At 38.7% G+C, this 11439-nt stretch overlaps 1 protein-coding gene across 1 annotated transcript in view; it reads left to right on the forward strand.

Moving 5' to 3' along the window:
* The window catches only part of LOC121389246, a 30026-nt gene extending 23085 nt beyond the window's left edge, over positions 1 to 6941 (forward strand). The window contains exons 10-14 of the mRNA XM_041520848.1: positions 449 to 682; positions 1483 to 1705; positions 3325 to 3401; positions 5472 to 5703; positions 6054 to 6941. Of these exons, the coding sequence (XP_041376782.1) occupies positions 449 to 682; positions 1483 to 1705; positions 3325 to 3401; positions 5472 to 5703; positions 6054 to 6283 (996 nt within the window). The 3' untranslated portion in view covers positions 6284 to 6941. The remainder of the gene's footprint in view (positions 1 to 448; positions 683 to 1482; positions 1706 to 3324; positions 3402 to 5471; positions 5704 to 6053) is intronic.
* Positions 6942 to 11439: the final 4498 nt, after the last annotated feature.

An 11439-nucleotide genomic window follows, 5' to 3' on the forward strand; every position in this document is an offset into this window, starting at 1 on the left:
TATATATTTATCTATGATACATGTTTTTGTATCTTCAGTTAAACGGTATTTAATATACATGTACTTATTTTTCAGTTAAATTGTATTTTATTTATTTATATAGGACACGTTTTATTTAGTTAAATTGTATTTCATATGTCTACAAAGGACACGGTTTTTTTTCCAGTTAAAACTGTATTTCATATATTTGTATACTACAGAATACTTTATAGTAAATCCTTCAAGTGAAAAATTTAAATTATTGATTTCTACCCAAAATATATAGTGTATGAAAGGAATAGCCTTGTTTTTAAAAAAGAAATTTGCCAGTTTATATTGAATATACATGTACATGCATTGTAATTTGTACACACGTAGCTCACGATTAATTTGTTTTAAAGGTAGTTATCTTGGTCATGTGGCCTCAATAACTGAATAAATATCTTGCCTTGTCTTGTCTTGCCTATAGGACAAAGCGCGAGTTCGCTCAGCAATACGTCATCTTTTAACTGAAAGACTTTTCGGTTTGATCAATGGCGGTGACAGATCAACCATTGATGGTAGAAGATCAAGCAGGGGTGGTGGCGGATCAACCAGGGGCGGTGGTAGATCAATGATTGTTGGTGGCAGATCAAAACAGTGGTATAGCGGATTGGATTTTGGTGGTAGCGGATTGTCCATGACAAAGACTAACGAAGGAAAGGTAGGACAATGCGCGGTATATCAATTTTGTTTTCCCACATATTACATTTCTGGAAGCCCAAGATTCTGATGAAAGCTGGCGTATCGTCTCCCCATAACAATGATAATCTTTGCAAATTACAAACACAAAGTTCTACAGTTTTCACAAACCTGTGTGTTATCGCTATAAACGTTTATTACAGTGAATAGCTGATACACAATTTTGGGCGTTTTATTTGAACACTAATAGCGTGTTAAATCACATTAAAAACAAAATATAAAATTCAAATTTATGCAATCCAGACTGTATCTGAGATAAGTGAAAGAATGTCAGGAATGGCATGATGAAGATATTGTTGTTTTAAAATTCCAGAATTCCTTTGTCGATACTGACTTTCAATCTTTACAGTCAGTATATGCCGTAAGAGTAATTTATGTTATAGTTCTGTATATTTCATATAAATTAACTCCTCGCCTATTCTGACGAGGTTTAGCTCAGTCGGTTGAGTGCTCGCTTGAGGTACTTGCGTCGCAGGATCGAACCAATTCGATGGATCCATTCAACTGGTGGGTTTTTCTCGTTTCAACTAGTGCACCACAACTGGTTAAAAACCGTGCTATGTGCTTTCCTGTTTGTGAAAATTGCATATAAAAGATCCCTTGCTGCATTAGAAAAAATGTAGCGGGTTTCCTCGGCTGACTATGTGTCAGAATTACCAAATGTGTGACATCCAATAGCCAATGATTAATTAATCAATGTGCTCGAGTGGTGTCGTTAAACAAAGCAAACTGTAACTCTTCTGCGTGTGTCGTATATTTCAGTCAGAGGTTGCTTTGGTTGATGACTACAATGAATCTGAAAGCGCCACAAAATCTGCATTGTCATCAGATAGAGGGTTGCCTCCCCTGTCAGGGTCAATCCCACCATCAGTGGCGCCACGATCTACGTCATATCCACATCCGGGTCTTAGAGTTTCTGATCAGTCTACTATATTAGCCGATGGTCTCGAGAAAGATAAAATATTTATAAACCGAGCTCAGAAAAGTAAGTGATTAGCAAACTATAAACTATAAATATTTATTAATTTAAGAAATCGTTCTTTATTATGCTGTTGTAGAATCTTTTGCGACATATTGACAACGTCGAGAAAAAATGAAAGTGCATGGATCTCTCATGTATTTCAAATTAAAAACAAAATAATAAAATTTCTTAAATTAATAAATATTTATAAATACAGACTACCAGTGTGTTTATTATTTGTTTATTTAACGGTGATAAATAATAGTTAAAATATATAGCTCGTCCAAGCTTTGACGGCGACTTCGTTACTCATGAGTCAATCAGACCATCTCGCCCAAGACAGTTTTACGGAAATATGCGAGGTGTTCCGATTGGTTTTTGTGTTACAGAAGCACCCGACAACGGCCGAATGCATGGTTCGAACTACCCGATGGGTCGAACAGACTTAAATGCACCGACAGTGTTCGAGCCAATGAGATTCTACTGTACTCTACCGGTATTCTCGAACCAAGAACAAAGTCCCGATTTTTCTCTCTATTAAACCCCTTTATTTTGGTGCTGATTGGTCGAATACCCCTGGGGTCGAACAGAAGATGTCTCTCGAACCTGTTTATTGGTCCGAACTGTAAAATTAAACATATTTAGCTCGAACGGCTACGTCTATCCGAAGAAATATAAAACATAATTTACGTATAATGTTTTCGTCGACCCTTTCACGCTTATCGTTTTGTTTATTTAGCACGTATCGGTAATTATCTTTCAGGAACAGACAATTGTAATGCGGTAATCGTTAGATGAATGAACCTTGCAAGTAAAATCCAATCAACTCATGAGTCAATCGAACCACCTCGCCCAGCCGGTTTTAGGGAAACATGCGAGGTTGTACGATTGATTTTTGTGTTACAGAAGCACCCGACAACGGGCGAATGCATGGTTCAAACTACCCGATGGGTCGAACAGATTTTGATGCACCGACAGTGTTCGAGCCAATGAGATTCTACTGTATATATATATATATATATATATATATATATATATATATATATATATATATATATATATATATATATATATATATATACTAGTATACGTGTGCGCACGCACGCACACACACACACACACACATACACACAAACACACACACATTGTTTCTTATTTTTCGGGGGGTGTTTATGTGATTATTAGTAATGTGATATGCGTAGTTTCTTCATCATAATATAATAGTCTCAGTCCCCAGTTTTTATACTGATTTTGATCATCACTTCATGTTTTGAATTACCATAGTTTGACACCCAATAGCCGATGTATTTTTCGTGCTGGGGTGTCGTTAATCATTCATTCATTCATTCAGTCAGTCAGTCCCCAGTTGTACTATGATTGATATATATTACCAAGCCAGTAGGAACCTAGGGCGGGGTGACAGAGGCCCCCTCCTCGAGGACGAAAATGTACGGGGTGGGAGGGTTCCTACTCTATATGAATAAAGAAAATAATATGGCTTGTTCCTCCCCCACTAGAGGCTGTGACCCACTCGCCAGATATTGTTATCCCCCCCCCCCCCCCCCGATATTTATTGAGGCCTGATTACTACGTTTAAAAGTTTTATTATACTCTTATTTATTACAACGTTACTGTACTTCTAGGTCATATTCACTGTTTCAAGACGGACTATAATGGTGGACCCGAGAGACGCTTTGTAAAACATGTTGATACTACACAAGTAAGGACAGTTATAGGCGCAGTCTTGTATCAGGAGAATGACTGTGCCAGATCGTAGTTTGAACACATTGACTACATAGGGGAAGCAATTAACGATTTTTTGGTACGCCCGTCTATGGTGGTATTATGGTATGGCGTTGTCCGTCTGTACGTCCGTCCGTCCATCCGTCCGTACGTCCGTCTGTTAACGTGTTCTTGTCCGGTCAATATCTTGCATTCAGAATGCATACAGGACCATCATACCTCACATGTACGAACAACTTGTGTCGCGTACTATTACTAGGTCACTATGACCTACTTTTCTCGTCCGGACCATATCTTGCATACACATGCATACAGGACCATCAATCCTCACACGTCGGAACAACTTGGGATGGTGGTGCCTCACATACAATTACTAGGTCACTGTAATACAAATAAACCAAATAATGTGTCTATATTCTGAACATCATAGGACAATCTTGTTTAGCTTTTGAAGAAGTCCGTGGCGACAGCGGGTTTCCTCCCTCAATATCTGTGTGGTCCTTAACCATATGTCCGACACCATATAATCGTAAATAAAATGTGTTGAGTGCGTCGTTAAATAAAACATTTCCTTCTTTCCTTTGAAGAAGTCAGGACTTCATTAATCATACAGCACCTTCTCCACGGTAGCATCAGTAGTTGGTCAAAAACAAACTGTTCATCCATCCCATTGCAAAACTTTCACATAATTAGAATTGAATCATACCCGTAACATATTCATTAATATCTATGGTTTTCCAACAAACTCCTGACCGGTGCACTTGTTAATATACCTATCATATACAAAATAAATAATTGTATAAACCAAATAGTATGCATAAACAAATACAGCAAACCTACCAGATATACAATTATTATACCCATGGAAAGCAATAGGGATCACAGAAAGACTCCCAGTAGAGCGACTTAACCAATACCCTAATTCGTGTTAGAAAGTTAGAAACGTTGTTGCTCAAACTCAATCCCACATCACTGGCATTCGGTCCCACAATACATCCTTCTAGGATATATAGATAACGACACCGCTACAGCGCATTGATTTATTAATGATCGGCTATTGGAGAAGAAATCATCTATATTTTTACCAATAGTAGCAAGGGATTTTTTATATACACCATCACACAGAAAAATAGCACATACTACGGCCTTTGATAGAAATAGCCCAATGGACCCACTGACGGGGATGGATCATAGACTGGTCTTCGTAGAATTAATATCAGTTAATTTTTTATGGCTATCGGCAACATTTTACTTTCTACCATGTGATGTGTTTTTCATGAAAATACTGCTTTTAAGCCCGATCGTAGGCTCCACATAGCTGTCATCGTTGTCAACACGTTCGCAAAGGTATCTGTTTAATATGATTATAATTCGGTTGGAGAAGACAATTATTTTACCTAATTTTAATGCTAACTATACAAACATGTAACACACTAACAAAATTATATTGTCTAATTTAATGGAGTCCAAGCAAAGTTGGGTCCGTAGTCTGTGAACAACGAAATATGATTGGTACAGAGCGGCTGTCAATCACGAGCTACGGGGGGGGGGGGGGGGGGGGGGGGGATGGACCTGTATGGTTAAACATGTAATACTGTAACAGTACATTCTGAGATACTGTATGCTACACAGTACTATGAAGTTATTCAAATTCATTCCATTCCAGTGTATTTCCATAAACATGTATTGTATAAATATGTTCAACATGCATCCAAACCTGCATATACTTGTGCACATCTATACTATATTGTAATCCAGGTCTACCTCAAATTTACTTATAAAGATTATCTGTATGTTTTAGGTTACATTTGTTAGTATTTCTGTTGTGGAAGTGATCCACGCTGACCTGGTATAGCACTGACGTCATTAAAGTCCATTCGTGGATTACATCAGTAACTACATTCATTGTGAAAAAACCAAGAGATTTGCACTTATTTCAACATACACTATCAGTTTGAAAAATTACCCAACACAGTATTCTGCCTGAGATATTTTGATAATAGTCGTTTGCATTAAGAAATTCTGTTTCGAAATATTTGCTTTTTAGATACTGGTTGAGATGATGCCGAGTCCATATCATCCTGTATTAATTAAGAATCCGAACTCTCCAATGACGTTTGTGTCTAGGAGAGACGTGAACGTATCCAAGGCGCCGATAAGCTACACGACCAGATCCAGACACGTAGATGTCTTGTCCATGGACGAATGGAGGCTGAGGAAACTGCTGGATGAGCTGTATAAGGATAAGAAATACATGGATCTACTCCTACACAAAGAAGGTAGAGAGAGAGAGAGAGAGAGAGAGAGAGAGAGAGAGAGAGAGAGAGAGAGAGAGAGAGAGAGAGAGAGAGAGAGAGAGAGAGAGAGAGAGAGAGAGAGAGAGAGAACAAACAAAGAAGAAAGAAAAACAAAGAAACAGAAAGACTGAGGGTCAGTGAGAAAGACAGATAGGGACAGAAGGAGAAAGGAAGAAATGCAGACTGACAGGCAGAGATCGAAACTGAAAGACAGTTCTAATTAGAGGCTTTGTATTTGTTGATCTAAAATTGTTCTCTCCTGCTTAAATGCAGCAAAGTATAATATGTTTAGCAGAACTAATATAAAAGGGTGTTTTTCTCTCTCTTAATAGGCAAACCCTCAGACGTCAAGCAGTTGGCACACTATGGAAGGGACTACCTCTTACAAATCGCAGACCTTTGGGAGTCTAAAGGTATTCTTCCGCCACGTCCAGATCAGACAATGGCGGATTCCAAGGCGCCAGTGTGTTCTAAAACATCGTTAAGTCTCAAAACAGAAAGCAAAGATTCGAAAACAGACGCCAGTCGACTTGGCCTAGACAGGAACAAAACTGTATCCTAGTGCAGCCAACTGTAACGTAATAGTTAAACCGTTGGTTTTGGGGTTGGTGGGTACTGTGTTCCAGTCTCAGACACAACTTACAGCTCAACAGAGATTTGTAGAGTCATTACAATGGATTATGTCTCGTTAACCTCTGACTGTTTACAATCGTACCTCTGACATGGACAGATGGCCTAGATAACTGGTCTGTTTGCCTAGTCAAATTTCGTTATCTTGACCTCTGTAAACTCGAGTACCCAACACATCTCGAGGTCCAGTGCCAGTCCCGGTAATTTTCATATGCAATGTTACGAATTTAAACACTGTTATCTAGAGCATGCTAATCTCGATTACGAGGCTTATCTCGAGCATATTTTGGTGTCCCTAGGTGCACGTTGCTGTTTTTTCTCGAAATATATAAAACAATTGCATGTAAAATGCCTCTTTTTTCACTTATGCTTATGGTATTAATTAATATATATAGTTGGATATACATATATGTATCTTGTTATATGTAGTTGCTGCTTATTTAATAATAATGTTTAATGCGTTGATATTCTTGATAGTCTGATTATGATTTTTAACCAAATAAACAATCTTATTAGATTAATAAAATTTGAGAATCTACATTGGAATTAAAGTGTTTTTAACAATTAAAGTTGTCTCTTACAAGATTTATTTTTCATTTCAACTTATGTTCGTGCTTATATTCATCCAATTAAGGTTCAAGCACGCTTTCCTGGGCACACACTTCAGCTATCTGGGCTATCTGTCCAAGGACCGTTGGTTAGTGGTCAGTGACAGAGAAGAGGGTGTAGTGGTCTTACACCTACCCATGAGCTCTTAAGAACTCGCAGGTACCTACCAGCCTGTAGTCCGACATTAAACGACAGTATAGAGCCCTTTGTGTACGTGAAAACATGTTGCGGCGATTTGCAAAATGTTCAGAATCTGTTAAAACACAATTATTTGTGAGTTACTGTAGTAGTTTATACATTATTAATAAAATGTACACAGAAGGATGAAGGATGAAGAATCTTAACATATGTTATAGCAATGCATACTGATGGATGATCGGACAACGACGACCATACAGTGCTAGCCATGATTGTGTTTTTAGAATTCATAAACGTATTTAATTCATTGAAAAAACTAATCCTTTCATCAGTATTACTTGGCGCATAAGCATTAATAAAATTCAGTGTCGGAGATTTAACATTTTGTGCAGTATTCCTGTTGGATACTAACATTTCAAAATCTGGTATCCCACCTGAGAATTTAGTATCCCACTTAAATGAAATTCATAAATAACATCGTAACAAACTTGGACGATAATGTTCTCGTTCCCAGTCTATTGCAACGCCGCAATCGAGATCGCGGAATTCGTAAAATTCGCAATCAAACGGAATCGGCAAAAACATTTGCTGCATTTATTTTTGAGTAATACTGACATAAATTAATATTTAGCAGTAATCTATAAGCGTGTCTGACATTACTAATGATAAAGCTACCTGTATCAATTTTCTGCAGATGTGGAATCAATATCTCAAATACAATTTGAAGGGAGGAAGCATCCAACAAAAACAATAGCAACTTAGCAGTTCCCAGTCGCTATTGCTGCAATGTAGCATTAGACTGGATACGAGTTGGGGGAGGTATTGTTACGGCATAGCATTAGCATTAGACTGGGTACTAGCTCCAAAATACAGTTACTTAACTTCACCAGTAAATAACGACTTCCATTGTTTCAGTGAAAAATAAAAACGCAGGATTAAAAAAACAAAAACAAACATTATATGGTATCCGGGTGGGATACTGGGTTATTGAAGTCTGGTATCCAAAATTAAATTCTGGTATCCCCGGGATATCGGGATACCGTTAATCTCAAACACCGAAACTATATTTATCATTCATGCATTATTTTTTTTAATCCTACATGGGCAATTACTATAAATCTTGTAAGTGCTTATATCTCTCAATAAAATAATTATCCCAAAACGTTTACTGCAGAAAAATTAAATTAGCATGTCTACTAGTCGCAAACACTGAATTTAATTTATACATCTCCCTCAATCCATTAACAGTTAGAGATAATAACAACACTGTAACCAAATGAAGGTTATGAAATAAGCCATTGTTAACGCTTATCCACTCCCACACTCATTCATCCGTCTTTCTGTCAAACTCTCTACCACACCTTTCGCACGCGCAGCTGGTCTCTTTGCATTTCAAGTCCCATCCAGTGCCACTTCCGAGCTAATTTGCGATGAGGACAGACGTCTCGCCATGTACTCTCGAGTTAACACCAGGGGGGGCTCTTACTGAGTTATGGGAAGCTACTTGAGTATCGCGTCACGTACACCGGGTCACGGGCTTCCGTGACTTTGGTGTACGGCGACGCGATCGTACAGAAGAAGAGAAGGAGATGGAGGAAGAGGAAAAGCGCGCCAGGAACGGTACATTTTTTAATTATTATTATTTTAATTTGATATTGCACAAACACTTAATTGTAACTTTTGAACTCTCCCATAAAAGAACATTTGCTTGTCTTCGTCATTTAGCAATCCCCTTACCAAAGCTGCAGTGTACATGATTCTGAATTTCTGACTAATTTTGAAGATCAAAACAAAGTAACCTATATGTAGCAAAATTGGTCTGATTTCTAGCCACTAATTAACTAAATACTAAATTAGTGAATAAAGGGCAGGCGACAGAATAACAGTTAACTGTATCCAATCTAATTAAAATTAGCTCCACTATTATATGTGGATCTAACAGCAGCCCGGTGGAGCTCATGTCCAGTTGACCTTTCATTCGACCAATCAAAACCTTACTTGCAAAATCATGCCAGTGATTTGAAAAGAATTTGAAAACATTCGGGATTATGCCGACGGTATACGAAATGATTCGGGTGAATTACGAAGTATGCCGGAAACTAATTTCAATATAAAATGTTATATAAAATTCGTTTCAAGACGAAAAAAAACCTGTGATGATATAGCCATAAAATCTGTTTATACTAGTATACAATCCAGAGTTTATTACTGCACTTTTCCCCCCTGTTTTTTTCAATGTTGAAATAGACTAACAAGTTCGCCTATTGCACAAATAGTCTCAACCGATATTTTTAGAATTTGTATGCTCCCGAATAACGTTATGAAAGGCGAAGTGTCATTGGTCGATATTTAAATTGTTATTTATAAATGAAATGTCACCTGGACATGGGAGTCCATGCAATGCTGTTAGATCTACTGGTGAGACCAGTAGAGCTAATTTTAATCAGATTGAACTGTATCGTACATGCACAGCTAAATATATAAATTGCATTTGAATATAGTTGTAAATGTTGTACTATGACAATATGACGCATCAGTGACAAAAATTAAATAGGATGCAAGCAGGGTCGTCTGATGAAATCACAAGTTCAGTAGCGCGTATTCCCTCCATGTGTACCCACAACTGCAAGGCAACGCCTCCTCGTTGACTGCCTGATGCGTGTAATGACTGCATTATTGATATGTCGATATTGTTACACCAATGAGGCACCAGGTTCCTGCAAAGTCTGTGAAGGGTTTCTGAGATTGCGCAGGCGTCTTCCCAGCACATCCCAGACGTGCTCGATAGGATTCAGGTCGGGCGACCTTGAACGCCAATCCATGACATTGATGCTCGCGTTCCTCATGAAATCCCTTGTCAAGATGGCCGTGTGGGGTCTGGCGTTGCCATGCTGAAAGATCAGGCCTGGACCATGAGCTGCCATGAAGAGAACACGTTCCAGGGCCAGCACCTGGTCGCGGTATGCAGCAGGGTTGAGGTTGCCACGGATCACAAGAAGTCGAGAACGGTCATTTCCGCAAAAAGCACCCCAAATCATTACACTTCCGCCTCCGAATCTGTCATCTTCACTGACACAACTCTGAGCATGACGTTCACCACGTCATCTCCAAACCCTCTGCCTGCCATCGGCAAATCGCAGTGTGATTTTTTTATTTATCGCTGAACACGACTCTGTTCCATTCCCTCCGAGTCCATCGCAAGTGGCGTTGTGACCACAGTTGATGTTGAATGAATGAATGAATGAATGTTTAACGACACCCCAGCACGAAAAATACATCGGATATTGGGTGTCACACTATGGTAAAAGCAAAACATTAAATGATGAATCACATCAATATAAAAATTCAAGATTTAAATAAAAACACAAATATCACAGATAGATAAAATTAAAATTTAGAATAAAAGTCAGTATCACGTAAAAATCGTAAAAACAGTTGATGTTGACGTCGATGAAATGGAGTCAAAATGGTTCCAACATATGGGCGCCGTGCGTGGAGGTGATTGGTTCGCAATCGACTTCGGATCGTTTGCGCGGATACCCGACGTCTGAAAAGTCCATTACTAGTTGCTGTTGCTGTCATGAAACGGTTGCGGAGGAGACGTAACACAATATGACGGTGATCTGCCTGTGACGTCACACGCGGTCTACCCGGTTGTGTCCGCAGATCATAAATTGGCCGTCGACTGCAATCCAACGCCCTTGCAACGTCAGCTACTGACGTTCCCGCGTGAAACATGTCGACGGCACGTTCATGCTGCACATTTGTGAGGCGTGGCATGGAAACAAGTCGTAACAAATATCGTTTTAATGTATTCTTTCGTTGTGTCAGAGTACTGTGAGCAGGTAACGATGAAAACATGTGTGCTATTGTAGTCACGTGACCAGTGGCACGTGCAAAACCACTTTTGCCTCAATGGTGCTGTGCACGTGCTATAGATCGGGTCACGTGGGATGTGATGGGCTTCAAATGGAGTGTCAACATTGCCATTACAATATTTATTCCTGAAAAATACCTGCTTTCAACACTCCTTGACTTTATTCAAAGTTTGGATTGTGAAGTTTTTAATTTGACTCACTATTAATATTTCAAATCACTAAGTTTGCCAAAATAAAGTAAATATCTTTTCATAAAATTCCAAACCGGGAGCCAAGGCATTGACGTACGGTCTTTCATTTTCGTAATGGGGATGGGGGTGCAGCTGGTTTTTGCCCGAATTAAACCAAAATGCCAGAATTTGGATGACAACATTTATTCATATTAGCATTACTACCAAACAGCTATATGAGGTTGCAAACGATTCAATATGCATTTTAACATGGACTACAACTAATTTTGAGG

Source organism: Gigantopelta aegis, chromosome 3 (assembly GCF_016097555.1).
Source record: "Gigantopelta aegis isolate Gae_Host chromosome 3, Gae_host_genome, whole genome shotgun sequence".
NCBI classification, from domain to species: domain Eukaryota; kingdom Metazoa; phylum Mollusca; class Gastropoda; order Neomphalida; family Peltospiridae; genus Gigantopelta; species Gigantopelta aegis.